The sequence below is a fragment of the Malaclemys terrapin genome, chromosome 12, assembly GCF_027887155.1.
Source record: "Malaclemys terrapin pileata isolate rMalTer1 chromosome 12, rMalTer1.hap1, whole genome shotgun sequence".
NCBI lineage: Eukaryota > Metazoa > Chordata > Testudines > Emydidae > Malaclemys > Malaclemys terrapin.
Window position 1 is genome coordinate 14174915 of NC_071516.1, and position 23538 is coordinate 14198452.

The following is a 23538-nucleotide window of genomic DNA, read 5'->3' on the forward strand; positions in this document are numbered from 1 at the left end:
TGTCAGAAAATTCCCGACCAGGCCTAGTAAACAGGACTTGTGGACATTTTGTAAATGAATAAGTTATGCTACAGCTGGAAAACACCCTGTCTCCATTTCAAATTTCTCTCCCAATGAAAAATGTGGATTCTGCTACGCCACAGACTCTGTTACCACAGCAAAGGGGAAATACTACCCAGGCAAATGATAGCTCATCCTGGTGCATAATTAAATTTAAACAATATTGTCTGATAAGCATTGCTTATTTTTCATTTTTGGGTGTGCACAGAAGAATGATAAACATGGAGAAGCAGTAAATTATAATGATAACACTGACTGTTTGGTGAGGGGCGTGGAGAGAATACGCTTCCAGATTCACTGTTGGAATAGTGAATGAAATCATAAATTAAAATAACATTTACTCTAGACTACAAATGATTTCTGATGAAAACATACATACTGCAGCAGAAATATTCTGGATATAGATAATTATTATTGTGACTAATTTGCATTGTAGTAGTGCATTTAGGGCCCTGCTCCAAATCAGAATTTTGTCATACAAGGCACTGTACAAACTTATAGTTAGAGACAGACCCTGTGCCAGACAGTTTACATCTAAACAGTCGGAGAAAACTGGCTTCTTGTGAACACACTTCTACTGGGCATGAGGACATCCACTCCCAGGCTTGTTGACCAACATGTTTACAATGTCGAGCTCCACTGGCCACATGCATGGCTCACCTACAAATTCTTGTCCACTGTGGTCCCACATATGGAGACATCCTGGAATACTAGTCCATTTTGTACAGGAAATTGCAGAATACCTTACATGGATTCTTTGTGGCTTCGCTTCCCATGTATTTAGACATTTGAGTCTTATATATGTGGAACTTGGGGCAGCTCTGGTTAACGGGCTCTGAAGTTTGAAAAGTTTTGGTTGGAATAACATGGATTTCCCATGGCAGAATCTCATTGGGAAAGCATGGCTTGTGCACTGTAGGTTTGCTTAAATTCTCATGGATTTACCAGAACCAGTACCAGAAGTGGGACTATTAGCCTGTCACAGGATGAGCTGGCCCATTAAGAGGGTTGAGGTCTCAGCTGAACCTGTATCAGATTTGGTTTGGTGGTGGTCTCCCCTCATAAAAGCAGTGAGTGAAGTCACCTGACAAAGCATCAGGTGACTAGGAATTGGGCTTTCTGGGGGAATAAAAGGACAGTCCTGGCCAACTGGCTGCTTGGCCTGTGGATGAGTGTCAACTGACTGGAATATATCATTTAGCTTGACACATTTGGGCTTGAACTCAAAATGCAGCATGAGCAACCATACCAAAATGTTTGTGAATACCCAGAAAGAGCAAGAACAGTTTCCAAAAATCTTGAATGGGAAGTGCATGTACATAGAGGTTTGAAAGGATGGTGCCTGATCTAGGAATGCAGGTCAAACTCAAACCTAAACAGATTTCAAGTGTATTCAGTGTCTGAGTCAAATCTTTCACACAACTCCAAAAAATATCATAAAATGTAGTTCTAGATAGAACTAATGTAGCTTTCAGAAGTATATGTTGCACATGCATTTTTTAATTTTAAAATTACATGAAGATGTTTTATTTCCTTAGAAACTTTTCATGTTTTGTGGGAGAAATGTTGAGATTGGGGTGGAAATGTTGAGATTGGGGCGTACTTTTGGGTTATTATTGTTGTTTTTTTTAAACCAAAACATTTCTAAACAACCCAAAATATTTTCCATGACCATTTTTTAGATGTTCTTTTTACTCAAAACGTTTTTTTTTTTTTTAACAAAAACTTTCAACCATGTCTAGTGTTTATTTTTTGCCAGCAACTATTTCTGGGTGTAAGTTTACTGATTAAGGGTGAGATTTTCATAAGTACCCAGAACTGGTTGAATTCTGCTCCTATTGAAATCAGTGGGAGTTTTACCATTTAAGTGATTGGGAGCAAAGTTTGGCCTATACTGAGAGCTATTGTAAATGCCACACTAGCTGTCTGAGCTCCCGATTACATCCATAAATCAGTTACTTGATATTAGGCCATATCTTGCAACTTGATTTATGTGGCTGGATCCCTATGCCTTCATGGAATCCCTCTGAAGTTAGTGGTAGCCCTGTGGTATAGTGGTTCACTTGTGCAGATCCAGTTGCAGGAATTGAAGTCTGGATTGCGTATGTAATAAACTTGCAAATGCAAAAATGGATATCCTCTTAAAGACGAGAAGAAAATTTGGCCTTAAGTATTTTGGTTCCTCTTGGATCTCAAATCCAGTCTTAAATTCAAAATCTTCCAGGTAATGCTGCATATATGGCTGATGCTCTGCGTTAATATTATAAGAGATTAAATTTGCATCAGTAATTGTCAGAACTGCACCATCATAGAGGTTACATATTCCACACAGAGCTGAAATGTATCTACTCTAAAAATATATACTGTGTAATCCCCACACAGATCAAATGGAAAAATTATTATTCACTTTTCATTGCTTTTGCAAATTGCTTAATATAAATTTGAATGAACGCCTTTTTCTGGGCATGACGTACTACAAATAGCCCTGGGGTTTTATGACCAATCCCTTATAAATTATATTGAGCATAGATACAGATGGAGACAAATAGGAGAGAATTCAGATCCAGTATTCCCTCATGATTTCCTCCTATATGTCTCACAAACCGGATAAGAGAGGATCAGCCTCAGAAGCTCATCTGCAGTCTCAGGCACCTCGAAGGTTATGCAAATAATTCCTAATTTTCAAACGTCTTAAGCTTTTACCAACAAAGATTATAAATTAAAGCATATTATTTTCAACTCCATGCCCAAGGGAATTACTCATGTAAATTCTCAGATGAACTGAGATGAGCAGAGGTCTCTAGAGAGAAGTGATTAGAAAAATTAAGGAAGTTCATTGGTCTGAAAAGCATCTAACGAGGGCTTTCATATTAACATGGAGCAAAATTTGCTAACTTCAGCAGAGTTCAACTAAGGATGAATGTGGTCCTTTATGTTTCCAAGAGTTTGCACAAATAATCCCTGCCAATATAGACCATTACAAGTTCAATTGAAACTTGTGTCTAAAAAAACCTGGTGGTAGGGCCCTTAAAGTCATGGTTATGGCAATTATGATTTAGACTCCCCTTTCCAGGCAAGCACTCTGGACCTGATTCTTGTTTACATTAAGGCCATTTTATACTCATTTAGCAGTGCAAATGGGTCTTAAAGTACAGTAGGTGTAAATATTAATTTACTCCCATTTACATCTTTGACAGTGCAAAGAGACCCTATCTTTTTATATGTCTGAGCTGTATTTAGGTCACTATTCTTACCAGGCTAATAATAAACTGGCGTTGATTCATAAAGGTACCTATCACATGTTTTCAATGTTGAAAAAGAGGGGACACACTCTTTGTAAAAAAACTTCCATGAATTTTTTTCCAACTTTTCAACTAGCTTTAAGGCTCATAAGTGCAACTTAGGGTTGGTCCACACTAACCCCCCACTTTGAACTAAGATACGCAACTTCAGCTACGTTATTCACGTAGCTGAAGTCGAAGTATCTTAGTTCGAACTTTCCGCGGGTCCACACGTGGCAGGCAGGCTCCCCCGTCGACTCCGTGTACTCCTCTCATAGAGCAGGAGTACCGGTGTCGACGGCGAGCACTTCCGGGATCGATCCGGGATCGATTTATTGCATTTAGACAAGACGCAATAAATAAATCCCAGAAGATCGATTGCTTACCGCCGGACCCAGAGGTAAGTATAGACGTACCCAGAGTTAGGACAGACACAAAAGTGAGCCCAGGATTTTGAGTATCTTGATTATTTACAGTTATATTCATAGTAGATGAGTTGTCAAACTACACACATTATAAAATCTTTAAATTTCACTGGAGAGCTTGTCTTTGAAGTAGCAGCAAAACTAAGCATTTTTGGCCTCTAAACATCTGTGGGAGCTGTGTAGAATTATGAACTCAATGGAAATTGGGGTAAGTTACATATGGCCAAATCTTACCTTGTGATAGCACCTAAAATAGGCAGCACGCTCATCTGAAAACTTCTCCAGTCGTTTAGGCCCTTTGCTTGAAGCTTTCTTGAATACTAACCAACATCTCTGATAAATCTGGAAGCACAAAAGAGTAAACTTGGCATCTCCAATGACTTGAATATCACTGACATTTGCATAAAATGTTTTCTTTTTGATGCTTTTGGACGTAAATTATTTACAAGTCACAAACTAGTTGTTGCTTACAGTAAAAATAAAACATTCTATCCACCATGGATCTAAGATAGACTTGCTTAAATCAGAAGAAAGAAAATGAGGGTTTTGAAGACAGATCCAGGGGGGGAAAATCATCACTGGCCTGATTTCAGAATACAATGGCATGAAGAAAAAGTTTCAGAACAAAATACTTGTCTGATCATTTCCTTTAATGCTAGCCACTAGAGGGAAAAGGATGCAAATCATGGACTTGCTAATGCAAGATAATTTCAGTTCCCAGGGGATCAATACTATAGAGAGAATAGTTGAATGATTTTTATTTAGACATACTGTATTATTGTAATGGGAGTAATTAAAATAGGCATAGGATTCAGTCTTGCTACATGCACTTCAGATAGCAACTTTGTAAAATGTTGATCAGAACAGACAGGCAGGTACGGAGCTTTCCGTATCAAAGACAGGAAACGATGCTCTGTGTTTCTGACGGGATTGGAAAAGTTACTGGACAACACAAAGGCAAAATCATTCAATTATCCTGGAATCTAGAACCAAAGGTTGGTCCCAGTGAAGTCAATGGGAATTTTACCAGCATTTAGCCATTAATCATTCCCATATGTTCATTGTATTCACCTGAACTTATTTATTTTTGAGCTCTTCTTCTGCTTAACAGAACACCAGGGAAGTTGAAGGAGTATTTCATTAGCCCCCATAAATCCAGCCTTGACCCACCTGTCTCTCCAACTACTGCTCTAATCCCCTTAATCTGTTCACCTCTAAATTCAATTGTGCCATTTACTGATTATCATTAATTGTACTATGGTAGCATCTGGGAGCCAACCAAAATTGCCACACTTTCAGAAATGTGTGGCTAAATTGGAAAGAATTCATACAACGGCAACAAAAGGGATAAAAGGTTTAGAAAACTTGACGTATGAGGAAAGATTAAAAAACTGGGCATGTTTAGTTTTGAGAAAAGATGACTGAGCAGGGGACCTGATGAAGAGTTTTCAAATATGTTAAGCAACTAAATATCAAAGCTCTAAAATTGTGACCCCCCCACCCCAAATGCATTCACAAGAAAATTTCTAATTGTATGGTTCACAAACAAAACTGGACTTTGAATGAAAAAACATGTTCAAAGAAGACAAGGAATGTTGACATTAAAGAATCATCATGTTTTCCATAACTCCCTCTACCCTTTCTAGTAGATTAAATGTAGCACAGAATAACATATATTTACTCATAACACTGAAACAGAAAATAAAGAATTATTAATGATAATATTAAGATAATATTGATAGCTGTATTTTTAATGATTTGTAATTATGTATAGATGAATTAACACTTAAGCCATGGTTTTGGTCAGCATATGCGTGGTTTTGGCAATTCTTTTACATAGAATTGCTAATCTGTTTAAAATGTTATTGCTGACAGAAGATAACATGTTGTGTTGGAAGATGTAAGTAAAAAGAGTCACAAACAGGAAATGATAAATAAATAAATTAAAAACACACACACACTTTTTCTAGGAAGACCCAGGGCACAGTGACATAAAAACAATCTGACCCACAAACTGCAAACCCAGCAGAAAAAATACAGAAGATGGGTAACTGAAGCTTGCACATGTGTAATGTATAGGTTACCTAAAATCCAAAGAGCTGATGTGCTAAAAGCCAATGGGATAAAGATTAAATAATCTATAATGTAGAAATGTATAAAAGACCTAAGTGAGCATGGCCCCAAACTGGAGCAACACCAGACCAGAAACTGAAGAACAGGACTGAAGGACCAGACCAAGGGAGAAGAGAAAGCAATGATTATTATAAAAGGTGGAAGAACTTCCGGTGCCCCAGCTGTGGTAATTTGGGTCCATTTATCAATTCTGTCTTGTCTGTCATTATTTGCCTGGAATAAACGTATTTCCGGCTGGACTAAGTGACTACAACTCTGTCTGACATTGTACAAATAAGGCAAAAATTAATTAAGCCTAAATTGGGTGGACTTTTAACTCAGATTCTCAACTTTTACTCTCAACAGCTTTTATAAATAGGAGCATGATCAATTATTCTCCATGTCCACTAAAATTAGTTGAAGTAATAAGGGACTTAATCTGCAGCAAGGGAAATTTAGGTTAGATATTAGGAAAAGTTTTCTAACTCTAAAGTTAGTTAAACTCTGGAATAGGCTTCCAAGGGAGGTTGTGGAATCTCCATCATTGGTGGTTTTTAAAAACAGGTTGGACAAACCCACCAGGGATGGTCTAAGTTTACTTGGTCCTGCCTCAGCGCAGGCGGCCTGACCTGATGACCCTTTGAGGTCCCTTCCAACCCCACATTTCTAGGATTCTAAACTATTGCAGCCCCATTGTGCAAGGTACTATACAAACACAGACTAGTAAATAGTCCCTGCCCCAGAGAGTTTATTATCTAAATTTTAGAGACAAGGTGGCAAATGGTAAGGAAGGGGGATATAACACAAGCAGAGTGAAAAATGTGGTGGGCTGAGAGCATCATGTTAGCGTCATGGGTCTTCTATTTACTTCAGGAGAGTGTTCTGTGAGGATGGGGATTGGCTAAATGGAAAGACATGGGAAGGGAGAGGGAGAAAGAACAGCAAAGAGAGAAGGAAAAAAGGAAGTAGGTATGAGAAGAATTGTCCAGTGGTTAGGGCACTAATCTAGGATTTGGGAGAGCCAGATTCAACTCCCTGCTCTGCCACCGACTGTCTGGCATTGGGCAAGTCACTTAGGAAACTAAGGCACTGACAGTCTATCTGTAAAATGGGAACAATAGCACTTCCCTACCTCAGATGGGTGTGATGAGGATAACTGTATTTAAGATTATTGTTAGGTGCTCATATACGGGAGCCATGTAAGTGCCTTAAACAGAAAGAAAGTGGAGTGAGGTGCCGGCTTTGGGGTGGGAAAGTAGTTCTAGTTCCTTACAACTGTTGCTTCCCATACAACTGCATTCTCAACCTCTTCAGTCTGAGGGCTGTTCTAAAAACTTAACACTTCAATTGAGCTAGCTATGGTGCTCAGGAGTGTCTACACTACAGCGCTATAGAAGCACCACTGCAGTGCAGTAGCGGTGCCGAAGTAGCATCTGTAGTGTAGACAGCCTGATTCATCCTTGTCTACTACCAAAATCCTCTCAGAGGTCTTTAGTTACTCCATTATAGCCAGACCCCAGGATCTCTATTCTTTCCTCCCACTCTTTGAACCCTTTGTTGCTTCCAAGAAGGTAGGTGACACCTGTTTTGACTTCTTCTTCTTCCTTGACTTCCATGACTCCATCCTCTTCTTGTTTTCCTCCAAACTCGGATTTCTCCTTCAGTATCTCTTTAGGTGAGTATCTTCCTTCTCCTCAGTCACTGTGCATGAGGGCTTACAGAGGCCCCACCTTCTCTTCTTTACATACAATCTCTCTCATCCATTCACATAGCTTGAACTACCATCTTTATGCTGATGACTTTCAGATCTATTTTTCCCATCCAATCCTGAACCTCAGTCTCTCTCTCTCTCTCTAAAATCTCCCTGTGGGTGTCTGGTGCAGAGGCTCAACCTGAAATTTTCCTAAGGCGGAGGCCATTGGCAAGACCGGAGCCATCCAGGACTTCTTGTCCCCACCTTCACCAGAGAGACCAGGACTACCTGGACCTCTTCCCCACTCCTGCACTTTCCTTCTGAGATCTCTCTATTCCCCACTCTGTCACGATTAACCTCCTTCCTGTCTTTCAGACCTGGTATCATCTTGGATGCCATCTTCAAGCCTTGTTCCCCTCCCCATCCCCACATACATATTCAGGTTGTATTTAAATCTTCCTCCACACAATTTGTAACATCTATCCTAGTTTCTCTCCAGACAGCTCAAAACTCCTGTCCACACCAATAACATCTCCTGTCTTGATTACTGTAACCCCCTCCTCACTAGCCTCCTACCACCTACCTTACCCCTGCATACCTTGCACAAACAAAGTGGCAGTTTTGGGTGCACAACCAATGCATGATCAGCATTTAAGAGGAAGAAAGGATGAGTTAAATTGTAATGAATTTAATAGTGTCCATCACTTAAAAACACAGAGCAATGCCAGCAACTGCAGCATTCTTGAGGTGAAATTGTTTTCAGCAGCTAGGCAAACACAAGCAGAGTTACAGACTTAGAGAATCCAGAAGCTGGATGAACAATTTCTGCCTTATTAAAATAACCTTTATACTTAATCTAATGGCGAAGTGTGATGATTTGAATCTGGAAAGTTAACAGACAGAAGGGAAATGTGTTTATTTGTTGAGTGTAACAGCTGGGAAGGTATTCATTTTTAAATCAGTAATATTAATAATTTTTATACATTTATAAATCCTGATTTGAGTCTGATGCTCTGTACTTGACATCATGTCTGTATATTTGTATACAGAATACCATTGGTATGCATGGCACTTTACAGACAACAACCTTTTACTATTTTAAATATAATCATTGGGTTTATCTAGTGCAGTATTCTACCTCCAGCATGGACAATAACTAGTGCTTCAAAAGGTACAGAGCAGGACACTGTTCCTGCTCCTTTGTCTGGTTCTCCCTGGGGGGAGGATTACCCTGGTGCAGGCACTGCGAAGGACAGCTATAAGACTGCCTTCTAAGGATACTCCTGCACACCCCAGCATAAGGGGAGTGGGACCAGGAGCAGGAAGGTGTGCTGGGGGCTGGACTGTAGCAAAGCCCAGAGATTCTGGACAACTCTGCAGCCTATAGGCTACTTTATCTGAGAGGCCCTCAGGGCTGTCTACCAGAGACCATTGCAACTTAGGGCCAGGAGGGTGTAAAAGACGTTTAATCACACCTTAGTCCATCCTCCCCCTAGGCTGCAAGTCCTGCACGTCATCTTTTAAAAGTGCAGCACAATTTCACTCCAGGTGTCCTTGTCTGGTCTGCTTCCTGGCACTGTCTGTGCTCTCTGAGGTGCATTATCCGATGAGGTGGGGAGGAGTGCCTTTCTCAAATACGTCCCACCAGTGGAGACATGATGCCACATTACATGGATCATTGATCTGCTGTGCGTCAGAGCAGATTTTCCTGTCATCATGTGACCCAATACAATGGGCACATAGCTCTTGATTTTGTGTTTCTCTCATTCTGTCACTGGGAGTTAGGGACACATATTTAGAGAATAGTGTATCTGATTATGGAAACTCCCCAACTATTCTAGAGCATGTGGATTCAGATTCAAGCAGTAAAAATACACTCATTTTCACAATGCAGTGTTTCAGAAACCTTTTGGAGCCACTTATTCATACTCCGTTCTTAACATCCACTATATAAATTACAGCTATTATGCTTGCTACTGACAGATACGCAATGGATCATTGGGAAAATGAAAACATTTGAAGACACCAATCGCTTTCTCATGATGCTTCCAAGCAAACCACCTCAGAGAAGGATGGTCTTGTGCTTAAGGTGCCGGTATAAGAATCAGGAGAGCGAGGGTTTCTTGCCAGCTCAGCCACAAGTTTCCCATGTTATCCGGGGCAAGTCATCTGTGTACCCTAGTTTCGTCATCTGTAAAAATGGAATGATAAAATATTCCTATCTCACAGAAGTGTTCTGAGGATAAATTTGTTGATGAGGTGATCAGGCAGTAAGGTGATGAGCACCACTACATTTTTTAAATGAAATGTTTGTGTGCATTAGATATACACTTGTAACAAAATGATCCATTTACTGTGCAATTACACAGACGCCATAACTATAGCACAGTACTTCTAAGTAATCTTTAGAGCCTGTCAGGTTTCACCCTAAGTCTAACTAAGGAAACAAAGGATACAGCTCAAACGCAATAAGAATTAATGGGCCAAATTCACCACTGTTATTTGCATGCCAGACTTGCCTAACATTGAAGGTAGCCATATACACCAGCAGAAAATCTGACCTACTGTCTTCTTGGGTCAGATCTTGCTTTTGACTTTTATGCTTTTGATACAGCCGGATGTTGATTGCAAAGAACAATGGAAGGAAAAAGCCTAGAGTTATTTATTATCTTGGTGCTCTTGCCTGAGTACCATAGGCTTTACTAATTAAACATAAGAATAGTTACTTACAGCCTAGCTCTGGTGTCACATTGCAATGAGAACACTTACTTTGTGCTGCTTTCTACTTAAAAGAGTCTCAGATGTTGATTATACTTTACATCTGGGAATGTTTGAGATGGTTTCTGGATGAGAGCAGGAGGTTAGTAAGTAATTTTCTACAATACTTAGTTTGAAATACTATCTTGAGAGTTTATGGGACACATGCTAACCAAGTCATTAAGCTGTCAATTTACTTAGGATAACCTTCCAAATATCAAACATTACGCAGACATCTTTATGATATTTTAAAAAGGTTAGGAAGAAATATAGAAGTACTACTGAAGATAATGTCTTCTGGTTTCCTTTGATCTAAGTTTGAATTAAAGACTAGTGATTGAATATACACACTAATACAATTTAAAGCCCAAATTCATGGTAGTAAAATGTAGGACAGCTTAGTGTAGAAAAAATCATAAATGGATCCGTATGTATTTTATGACCAACAAATGTCTACGCAGATTAAACCTAACAAAATACAATGGCAGGTAATGAAGACAAGAACTAGAGGCCATGTTATGAAACAAGAACATACAGAAAACTCAGGTAGAACTATTTCAGGTGGATTAGGATATTTAGATTGTAAACTCTTTGGAGAAGGACAGTCTTTTACACTCTTTGTACAGTGTCTAGCACAACAGGGTCATAGTCCATACACTATGGTAATACAAATAATAAAGAAAACATTGCTGGAGAAGATCACCAAACCAAATAATGTTAATCGCATTTAAGAAATAAGGGGCATTCAATTTATGCACTCTGCCTGAGTGAATTATCTGACATCTCTGATGGAAACACTAACTTGGGGCCTGATCCAGAGCCTGTTAAAGAAAATGGGAACCTTTCCATGGATTTCAATGGGCTTTCGATCAGGCCTTTGGAAACCAATCCATGGTGCTCACTGTGGCTAATTCCCAGAGAAATCAATGAGAAGTTGGCTGGAGTAAAGACTTCAGGATAAATCTTTGGATTGAAACCAACTGGGGTGGGGTGGGGTTGGGTTGGGTGGGAAGCATATCACACAATCTGGAATTACATTAAGAAAATACGGCACACTCTTTGGGCCTGTTATTTTGAAAGTTGTGTGCATGTGAAACTGATTAATATGCATTTCCCTTTAAGTATTTACACACACACCCCCCTCATTTGCCATATCCATGTGAAAAACACCTACAGTGGCAGATGCTTTGCAGAGAAAACTCAGTCCACCTTGTGCGCCTGCTCTAAGGCTAACAGACATAATAATGCAGTTCTATTGCATTACAGCCCTTGTGCAGACTGGAGGCCGTACTGAGAATAGCAATCAAAAGCAGCATTACCAGCTTCCCTTACTAGCTCAGATAACAGTATGTGCACAGAAATCTCATTAAAAAGGTATCACCAGCTATCCCCATCCTTCAATTTGGATATAACCAGAGATTTCTGTTAAATGATTATTTACACCTCTGCATTGTTGATGTAAACCAAACCATGTCATAAAGATGGAAAGCAGGAAACCTGTGTTGCATAATGACTTAGAAAAGAGTATGGCTGAGCTTTTAAAGGTGAGTTAGGATCAGGGCCGGCTCCAGGCACCAGCTTGGCAAGCAGGTGCTTGGAGCGGCCACTCCGGAGAGGGGCGGCAGGTCCAGCTATTCGGCGGCAATTCGGCGGACGGTCCCTCACTCCCACTCAGAGTTAAGGACCTTCTGCCGAATTGCCACCGCAGATCGCAATCACGGCTTTTTTTTTTTTTTTTTTTTGGCTGCTTGGGGCGGCCAAAACCCTGGAGCCGGCCCTGGTTAGGATCCAACTCCCATTGAAATTATTGGCCACCGGGTACCTAACTCCCTTTGGCTTTTATGAAGATCTCAGCCTATAACTCCGTTCAACAAGCATGTGCCCAACTTCAAGAAGAGGATTAACCCCATTGACTTCAGTGAAATTACTCATATGCTTAATTTTAAGCACTTGCTTAAGTACTTTGCTCAGGACCTATGTCTTGCACCAGATACAAATGTGGCTTAGGAGAAGTAGCCTCAGATTCCCAGTTTTAGCCCCGACAGTGACTATTTTGTTGCCTAATTATGTTTCTTTCCCCTGCTTTTCAATCTTACATGCTTTCCATTTTATCCTTTTTCTCTCTGAGTACTGCTCTGCTCTGCTAATAACTTTTACTGTCTCCCTTCCCCAATGAAGAACAGTCAGGCACATATACAACCTATTGAGAATTCTCTCCGATTTTCCAGTTTATTGGCAATTCAAGAACACGTTCTGTTGAACACTAGAGTTACTAGCATTTGTGAATTGCATTGTTCAAGGATTTCTAAAGAGTGACCAAGATGAAAACCCTGTTTAATCTAGCAAAAATAGATCTGTCAAGACTTTTAAAAAAAACTCTTCTACATATACCTGGGGGTAGGGATAGCTCAGTGGTCTGAGCATTGGCCTGCTAAGCCCACAGTTGTGAGTTCAATCCTCAAGGGGGCCATTTAAGGATCTGGGGCAAAATCACAACTTGGTCCTGCTAGTGAAGGCAGGGGGCTGGACTCGACTCAATGACCTTTCAGGGTCTCTTCCTGCCCTCTGAGATAGCTAGATCTCCATATATTTTTATTTATTTTATTAGCAATTAGGACATGTGTTGCTACTGTTTTTTTTTTTTTTTTCTGAGCATCTTTATTATTTGTTATGGGGAAGATTTTCATAGGCACAGTAAGGAGTAGGGTACCTGACTCCCCTTTGTGCCTCTGAAAAATCTCCCCCTATTTGTATTATCATGGCACCTAGAGGCTCCAACCAAAAACAGGGCCCCATTGTGCCATGCTATACAAACAAGAGAGATCCTGCCATGAAAAGCTTAGTCTATTTTAACCATATAACCCCTACAATTTGAGACAATCTCCTCAAACACTTCTCCCAATGAGAGAAGAGGTTGGAGAACCAGACTGGCTTCCGAGTAGGAAAAAAAATAGTTAGAGATTTTTATTATATATCTTTTGAGTATTGATCCCGGTTTGTTACCTCACTTACAAATGAAACCACCATTTCAGTTCAGAAACTTTACAGCTCAATAAATTGGAAAATAAAAGTCCCACGGTACCTCTTTTTTTAAAGCATTACAGTCTTGATGAGAACCATTCTACTGGGCTGGTGGCATTAGCTTTATATAAAAAATTGATTAGAGGTCTGGTCTGAGCCAGTTACAATAAAACAGACACACAAGGCAGTCAAATTTCATGGCTTTCTTACTAAAAATTGTCTTTTTATTTAAGAACAATTTATAACAAAGAGATATACAATGCCCGGTCCTTATGGAACCTGAGCTTGCAGCTGATGACAGTCTGATCCCAGTCCTGTCCGGTTCAATCATTTACTCAAATGTACATTCTTTTCTAGATAGACAGTCGACAATCTATAACTTCCTTTTTTACATTAAGGACCATTATGCATATCCACTTTTTTTCTGGCATATGTTACAAATTTCCAAGTACATATTGCAATATACAAATTTTCCATACTAATGCAGTTAGTACATCTTGAAGTTAGAACATTTATTCTGATCAATAGGATATTATACTAAGCAGTTAAACTTTCCATTCTTAAAAAAGATTACACAATGTTATTATTACAAATTATTCTTAATGCTTACTAGGGGTTTGATTCACTTGACGATAGACTTTTACATAGCAACAGGTCCTTTGACCAAATGGTCAACAGTGGTTAGAAGAGCAGAGCACTAAGATTATGGACTATGAATGTGTTTTGGATTCCAACCCTGGTCTTGCATACTGGCTTTAAGATTTTACAATAATTAGTGTCAAGTTTGATTTCACCCTTAAAGTTTATGTTTCTTATGCTGGCTAGAATGATATGTACTTAGGTGTCTTTCCTATTCTAGATGCACTTGCCTTCTCAGCCCCACTTCTATCAAACAATTCTATGACCTCATTCTTAGTTGTTGTTTTTTCAGAGGAAGTTAAAGAGTTATCTTTCCAGACAAGAAAACATGTAATTCTACCTAAATATTTGAGATGGAGAAAGTAAATGAATTTAAAACATCCAGCTATACTAACAAGAATACATACAAAAGAAAGAATACGGATTGAACTTTGTCAATGGAGATTGTTACACCATTTGTAGTTGTTCTACTAAATAGGATGGGCTTCCCTATAAAACTTTATCTTCCTCATTGCTACAGCCTTTTGATTCTAATATTCAGCAATTTACAAATACATAAGGAGTGTAACACAAAGTAGATAAAATGTATTGTTCCTACAGGAATGTGCATATCTAAAAGCCATCCTGTTAAAACCCAGAGAAACAAGATAAATATTTATGGAACCTCCTCTGTGACATGAAGAGTGTTCAAGTCCACATGACATTCTAATGTCCCATCCAAAGCAGTAGGTATTTTCAGATTTTGCAATTATACTTGCTGACTTCACATTTGCCACTACAGCATTAAATATAGGTTCTATACTCATGGGAATGAAGTAGTGTAACCCACACACCTCCTGGGTGTAGTGTTCTGTCCCATCTAGTGGCACCGAGACCACTTAGAGAGAGAGAGAGAGATAAAGTGAGTCTGCTCTACAGCTTTAGCTAATAACCAGTTGGCTTTTAGCTCATGCACTAAGCTCCAGAGGTCCCCGGTTCGATCCCACCCACTGACCACCGGGGTCTGTCGGCATTACAGTAGTACGGGGTTCTCAAACTTCATTGCACTGCGACCCTCTTCTGACAACAAAAAATACTACACAACCCCAGGAGAGGGGACCGAAGTCTGCCCACTGCCCTGGGCCCCCTGGGTGGGGGAGCCAAAGCCCAAGGGCTTCAGCCCCAGACATCAGGGCTGAAGCCCTTGGGCTTTAGCTTCATCCCTGGGTGGTGGGGATTGGGCTTTGGCCCCAGACCCCAGCAAGTCTAAGTCAGCCCTGGCAACCCCATTAAAATGGGGTTGTGACCCACTTTGGGGTCCCGGCCGACAGTCTGAGAATCACTGAAGTAGTAGATTGTAGCATTTCTAGCAGGTGGTGCCAACATTTGATCACTGAAGGGTGTGATTGAGAAAAATGTATAACGTAAGTAATATTTACTTGGCACAAGACATGTCTGCTCTCTGGAAATCCTCAATATGCAGCAAAGTGACCAAAGTTATGAGAAATGTGGCTAGATCAAAAGATTTGGAAGAAAAATAATGGAGAAAGGAGATGTTTTGGGAATTCAGGTACCACAGCAATGAGCAAGCTATAAATACCTTGACAGACAGATCAATAAATCCATGCTCACCACTTCACTTTCTTTGCATCCGAATAAACAGGAAGCAGGAAAAGAAATGAGGACACGGAAAACTAACAGTGCACTGATGGCTCCCTAAGTGCAGATTCAGAGAAATAATTTATCTAATGTTTAAATTAAAATGGAACAACAGCAATACTCTAACACTTTTATATTGATTCAGACACCTGGCAGCTACTACAGCAAAAAGCTTTACACAGCTAAGAAGAAATCTTGAAGTCAAATTGGGACATTGAGACAGAAGACTTCTGAGGCACCTGGAATTCCTCCCAGCTCAATGTTTGACTAGACCCCTAAGAACCAGAGGAAAAAAAGATGACATTCAAGAAGTCAGTCAAAAAGGAATTTGATGAGATAGTATCAAAATCACTAGAGATTTCATGGACAGAGCTGTGAAGATCAGTACAAGGGAAGGGGAAAAGAATCAAATGTCCTGGGTATGTCGAATGAGAGTTTTAATCCTGCTTTGGTATCGTTATGTTATTTTCATGAAGGATATGAACCAAACAAACGCAAAGCATTAGAACAGTCAGCATCAGTTCATCCAGATTAAGACTATTTTTTTAAATCATCATATGATTCTTAATGTCAGCAAGTAAATGCTACATATTGTCAGGCTTATGGGTATGATCCAGTAAGGTGCTGAGCCCTCTGCCTCCAATCTAGCAAAGCAAATTGCAATTACAAATAGAGACCAGACTCCAACCACACTTATAAAATATACCACGTACTACGCACGCTGCAGTTCACACCTTCATGGTCATGCATGGCAAGCAAGATTAGCCTATTACGCTACTGCAGTCAGTAACAAGCAGAGCTGGGTGGGGAAAACTGGTTTCCCATCCTGCAAAAATCTTTGCTATTTCAATTTTTTTCTCATTCTGAGTTGACATGAACCAGAGACCTTTGTAATTTTTCAAGGCCCCCCGTGATCCAGACTAGCCAATAGCCCAGTAGTTAGACCACGCAAGTGGGATGTTGGAAACCCAAGTCCAAGTACTCACTCTGCCTAACTCAGAGCAAGGACTTGAACCTGGATTTCCCAGGTGAGTACCCTATTTGTGGGAGAAGGGAAGTCAGTCAGTCTGTCTCTCTCTCTCTTCCTTCCCTTCTCTCCCTCCCCACAAACAAATTCCAGCCTGGACCAGAAAAATCCTTCCCAATGAAAGCTCACAGAAATGTATCAGTTTTAGCTCAGCACTTTCTAATGAATCCTTTTTTTTTTATTTTTCCAAAAAAATCCCCAACCAGTTTTTGTGACCAGACTTGATCAAATGAGCAGACTTGGTCAAAGTAAGAGGAAGGTGCTATGCAAGTTTTAAAACAGATATTTTATATTGTTCACCCTCAACAACTGCTGAAGGGCAATTAGTTATGTATATTAATGGATTAACAAATTAATCCGCAGCTAGCAAGGTTCTATCACTTCACTAACCAAATGGTAATGTTGTTAAACAGTACTTTGTTGGAATTTACACTTCATAAACCAGGAATGGTGGATAACCTGGTTACATGGAGTGATAGTGAGTGAGCAACTGGCTGGGCCCCTTAATTATTTATTTACAGACTAACACTTTAATGTTTTGTTGCATAATGTAGACTGCAACAAACTCTGTGATTGAATCCTGGCCTGGATTAAGCAAACAGACCCTGTTCCTCAATCTGTGCGCTGAGAGTCAATTTTCTAGAGTCCCCGTGTCCCTAGCAGCCTTGGTATAAAAACCTTTTGTTTGCTACACAAGTGTCTGCCACAAGAGAAACTGCATACAATGGCATTCTTAACACTCCTACATTGACAAGTTTCAGAGTAACAGCCGTGTTAGTCTGTATCTGCAAAAAGAAGAACAGGAGTACTTGTGGCACCTTAGAGACTAACAAATTTATTAGAGCATAAGCTTTCGTGGACTACAGCCCACGTTTTAATATGTATCTAAATAGCCAAAGTATGTTGGTTCCCACTAGCTCTAATTCATTAATATAGAGAGCCACCAAACAAAATGAGACTGACATGTTGTGACCCTAGAAGTATCCCAATTCCAGAAAGCAGGGGCTCCCTGATATCAGGAAGTGAGTTTCAGTTGGCCTGACCAGCTCAGTGTACCTCAATTCATTAATGTCATAAGCTAATAGATGTCATGTAAGGTATCATTGGATCATTACACTTGTGGGGTGTATGTACAGTAAACACCCAAAGGACTGTTCAAATGCAAAGGAAATATGGAACTAAAATGTGTTTGAACCAGACGAGTCTGGGGAATGGATAAACAAGTTTTTTTTCCAGACAAAGCCAAGGCCGATGCCTCCATTCAGGTGTAATCACAGACAACTGGCAATCAGTCAAGTGGCCATTCATTGGCATATCGAAGACTGCAGGGACAAATCAATTTGCATTGTAAAAAGCACCAGTGGGGAAGAAACCAGCATGGAACCTTCTCCATCAGACTCATTGGCAATCTTCCTAAGAGCAGGGCACTGGACTTTGAGAAGGATACATTTCAAAAGTTCACTGGACTATAAAAATGTGGGATTCTTTGCTCCTCTCACTCTTTCACTGAAGACGGCAAAGGAACTGAGCACTTTGGACTTTGAAAGAGATCCTGACCAAGGAGGTGGTCCGCCATCTTACTAGAATAAATTGAAGTGAGAATCTTACCTTGAACCAAGAATGTCGTTTTGTTAAATCTTAGTCACTGGAAAGCATTTTTAAAACTTTGATTTGCTTGTAACCATCTCCGACTTTGTCCCATACACTTGAACTCACTGAAAATCCTCTCTTTATTATTAAACTTGTTTTACTTTGAATCTAAAGCAACCCATTACTGTGTTTGAACTGAAGTGATTAACACCAGTTAATACAACAAACTGCTGTATCTGCCTCTTGAAAGAAGCAGCAGACCTCATTACTACCCCAAGTGTTCCAGTAGAAGGCTGGTGGACATTTCAGGGCAGATGGTTTGGGGGGAAATTCAGGATTGTGGGTGTGTTGGGGTCACTTGGCTAGTATTAACCAAGGCTGGTGGAGACCAGAGTATGGCTGTGGCGTAACAAGCAGGCTGCTGGAGTCAGAGTTGCAAAACTGGGGCTGCTTATCATAGAGACACTTACTGCATGCTTGTATGCTGGCTGGAAGCATCCAGACAGGGAGCTACAGAAGCAGAGCATTTTAAGGCACTCAGGGTTACAAGACAAGTGGTGACACAACCAGTCACTACTCCAGGTTGCACCCCAAAAAACCAACACATGTGTATGCAAGACTCATCAGTTATCTCCCAATAACAGTGCCAGGACAGCCTACTTCCTCTTCCCAAAGATAGGAAAAGAGGGGACATGTTTTCCAAGCACACTCCCATAGCCTATGTGGGGGAGGGTGGAGGAGACAATGTATTTGTCTCCTTATATAGCTTGTGTTAGTGCTCAAATACAATGACAATATATCATAAATAGGATACATTATCTCCTAACGAAACAGACTGATATAGTCTTTACCCCCCCTCACACTGTTGTCATGTTGAACTTTGGGACCACACGAGTAAAACAGTGTTATCTTACTACAGAATTGAATAATGTGTGCAGAAGGGTGACCTCTCCCCCTTAGTATCACTACACCCTAATGTAACCTCATTTACCTTGTAGACAGGGCCGGCTCCAGGCACCAGCTTGGCAAGCAGGTGCTTGGGGCAGCCACTCCGGAGAGGGGAGGCAGGTCCAGCTATTTGGTGGCAATTCGGCGGACGGTCCCTCACTCTGGCTCGGAGCAAAGGACCTTCTACTGAATTGCCGCCGCAGATCGCGATCACGGCTTTTTTGGGGGGGCTGCTTGGGGCGGCCAAAACCCTGGAACCGGCCCTGCTTGTAGACCTTAAAATAAGATGCTAAATAGAACATTAAATAGCTATTACCCTTTGCATGAATTTACAGTTGTCTTTTGTATGTAGATTGTCCAATCTAGCCTGCTTCTTAAAACAGATGATCAAAGTTCTCTGTTGTCTATTTCCATTTTATCTGAGGTAAGAATTCATCAGTTCAGTGAGGCCAAACACACAAACAAGTGGACACCTAATTAATGCCTCTCTTACACTACTAATGTTATTGATGATGGCTACCCTACCAATTCCTCTCAAATCACGTTGTATACGAAGAGTTAGTACCAAGGAATAGGCTCTAACTGGCAGATGTTAAGCAAAACTCAAAATATTGATTAAAAAAAAAAATAATAACCACCAGTTTCAACTCTGGAGAAGATTACTGGCATAAAGGAGTAAATCCTGCCTCTTACCATCCTTTGTGGTTATGCTGTGCAACTGGAGATTCTCACACAGCAAATTAATCCGAATTAACTAAAGGCATGACTTTAACATGGATTAGTTAAACCACATTAGACCTATTTCTGGATGCTTTCATTCAGAATTACAGTGGTCTTAATTTAGTTTAGCTTAATTCACATTGGAAGTAAGGCCATTTTAATCCTGAATAAAGGTGTCCACACAGGGATTCAATGTAGTTTAACTAAGCCACTTTAAATATTAATCCAGATTAATTTTTATGATGGTCCCTGTGTATACAAGCCCTAAAAAATGTGCCCTCACCATGCATAGATACCACAAATGTTATTGAGTCCCATGGGCTGCAGTCACAGTTGGGGAGCAAATCCATTAATGCTTCATAACTACAGTATAGGAATGAGACTATTATCTGTTCCCCAATCTCTGATATATCCCTGCACTCAGGCGGTGTGCAGGGAACATGATCTGATCCTAGGAACATCAACATACTCAGCTCTCATGAAAACTCCTTGCATCCAAAACCATTTGCAAAGCCATCTGTGTAACTCACATAGAATACAAAGGAAAATGTAAAATGCTAATTTTACTGGGTTCCGAGGTAGTTTGCTTGAGCATATTCCATCAAACAATATAGCGGAGGAATTTGTTCTTGGAGTCAAAGTCAGATAGGGATGCCACATGAACAGATGGCTACAAAGAACCTACTGTGGAATTGCTTCTTGGAGACATTAAATGAGTCAGCACTTTCAGTCAACTGTAGTAGCACTGGGAGTATTGAAGCCTCTTTATACAACTTCTACAGTTTAAACCTGCATACACTTCCTGGCTCCACCAAAGACATTCACTGCCTTCTCTGTGCCTCAGTTTCCCCGTATGTAAAATGAGGATAATTATACTTACTTCCTTTGTTACGTGCTTTGAGAGCTACTGATGAAAAGCACTGTAAATATATTATATTATTAGAAGTGCAGAACCTAAACATTTTATAACTGCTTATAAAATTACACACACACACACACCCCTGGAAGATCCAGCTGCCAACTAAAGAGTCAATCAAAACATGGATAGAGAGACATGGTAGGTTGGAAAATCCATTGGCCAATCTAACTTGTGAACTGGAATCCAATAAAGTGACCCAGATTGAGATTAAGTAGTTCTTTCATAAACAGTATATTTACAGACATTTCCAAAATGGTGTCAGTCAGAGTTCTAACATGGCAAGTGCTAGTGTATTCGGACTTCGGCCATTGAATTCAGTTGGCGAAAGATTCCTACTGGACTCAGTCTAAGTGCTAAACTTTCAAAAGCAAACATCTATTTGCTTTGCATGTGTGCAACCCTCTGGAATTTAAAATTAAGCTGAAATATGCAGCCCCTGACTGCTGTTTGTCCACGTGGGGTTGTACACAAACAAAAGTTGGCTTCTGATGGCCCAGGATAACTGTCTACCTGCTTTGTGAGTGCAGTAACATTTTGGATACAGTCATCTAGAGATAAATCTTTAAGAGTGCGCACTTATGTATACTTGACTTATGAGTACTGGGCATCTGGTAAAGCACAATTTTGAGAATTCAGCCCAAGACACTATGATCTGCACCTGCAAATAACTGCAGAATATATCACACCCAGCATTACAATAATATCCGTACTGAACACTGAATATAAATATAAACATGTCTGTTTCGAAGAAAGAACTGAATCTGATCAGTTTAAACAAAGATGCAAATAGCTAGCATTTTTTGGCATCAGTTAGATGGACTTTTCCTATGATCAACACGAATTACCAATGGCATCACTTAACTGATTTGAGGCCTGATCTACCTACGATGAGGGCTGAGAAGCTTGAACCCAAAGCACTGGATTCTCAGTTGGTGCAAATTAATATAGTTCCATTGGCTCTGATTTATACCAGCTGAAAACCTGGCTCAAATTTCTCAAGAAATAGATTGAGCCAATACATCCTCAATTCTCCCTATACATGTTCTATAAAACTGATATGACTTAAATGTACTGCAACTCTTTGAGTCTTCTTTGCTTAGACCGTAAGCAATTGGAGGCATGGGCCAACTTTTGGTTCTGTGTTTGTACAGCACCTAGTACAATGGGGATCTGGTCCATGACAAGGATTCCTAGGCAGTATACAATACAAATTAATTTACGTTTAAATATTTTATCTTCGAAAAGGACCTACCTGCATTATGTTTTCAGTTCCTGAACAAGACAGTCAATATGGCAATGGAAAATTCCTTTGTTCTATTTGCAAAATACAATAGGCAATCTCCTCAGTTGGTGTAAATCTGTGTAACTCCATGGGCTAGATCCCCACCTACACTATCTGACGCTATTGCCATGTGTTTTCCCGTCATTATTATTTTTCACAATAAAATCCCAAACACAAAAGAATTACGACACATCTAATTTAGACAGGTTGCTCAAATTATTTATGGCAGGGGCTAAACTGCATTTTTTTTTAAACTAGCGGGACTTGCAATTTTATTCTGATCAAAAGCAATGAATTTTTCCTTCGAACATACAGTGGATAGAATTCCAATTAATGCTGGTGCTTTGACTTCTACTTCTGTCTTTTAGTTCTCATTCACACAGCAGTGCAGTCAAGAGATACCTCTTCCCTTAAAGCGTTCGGAGCATCTTCTTATGTGTTACAAATTGTGACAGGAAAACTGGTGGAACGATCACCGCGGAATGCTGATAATGTCACATATGAACATTGGTACATTGGTAATACAAGGCTAAGCTATTTTAGAGAAAATGTCCCCTAGACTGAGAATGCAGGATGGTCCCCTTTTAACTGAACACAGCCACTCTCTTTTTTCCATTACAAACTGATATGAATGCGTATTGTTTATCACTGCACTTCTGCATGGACAGATAATTACAGGCAGGCAGATATTGGAGAAATGTATTCTTTCATTGTTGGGCACAGCAGCCATAACATTTGTTATTTAAAAGATATGTATAAGTGCTATGTGAAGTACTATGTGGTCGTTTAGGATGAAAACACTATACAAATGTAAAATACAATTATTACTAAATAGAAAAGTAGCAGGTATTACACAGCTGCAAACTAATTTCAGGTGCAATTTGGATTGTTTAGCATGACACTATTATTACCCTCCCACTGAAGGGGGAGAAAAGATATTGTTATTGTATAATAAGAAATAGACTGTTATAGACCTAACAAACAATGCATGCAAATGCAGACTGGTTCACTGATTTGGCAGAGTGTTGACACTCTACTTTATTTATAAAATGTAACTGCACTTGGCAGTACATAGGACTTTATTGTCCTGTAATACCTATTTAATGTTACTGTGTTATGAGCATAAATGATATATTACATTATTCATAGTGATCAGGTAGTAATGACCATATAAATCAATGTTGTTTTACAGAAGACTATGTACATTTCTTCTCCTTCCCTGGGTAAACAAATGTATACAAATCAAAATAAATCTCATGAGAAGCTCACTTCATATATGTCTTCAGACCAAAACGGTTAGGATAAATTAGTCTAATCTGCTGTTTGCTAAGAAAGAAAGAAAGAAAAATCTCATAATATATATATAATTCTCTGTAGATCTCAGCTGGCATAAATGAAAATTGCTCTGTACTGCAGTTTCCAGAGG

The 23538-nt window shown here is 39.8% G+C and overlaps 1 protein-coding gene across 4 annotated transcripts in view; it reads right to left on the reverse strand.

The window, feature by feature from the left end:
• DOK5 (docking protein 5) overlaps positions 1 to 23538 on the reverse strand; it is a 94727-nt gene that overhangs the window by 38131 nt on the left and 33058 nt on the right. For all 4 annotated transcript variants that reach the window (XM_054046504.1, XM_054046505.1, XM_054046502.1 and 1 more), the window contains exon 2: positions 4001 to 4108. In XM_054046504.1, coding sequence (XP_053902479.1) covers positions 4001 to 4108 — 108 coding nt within the window. The remainder of the gene's footprint in view (positions 1 to 4000; positions 4109 to 23538) is intronic.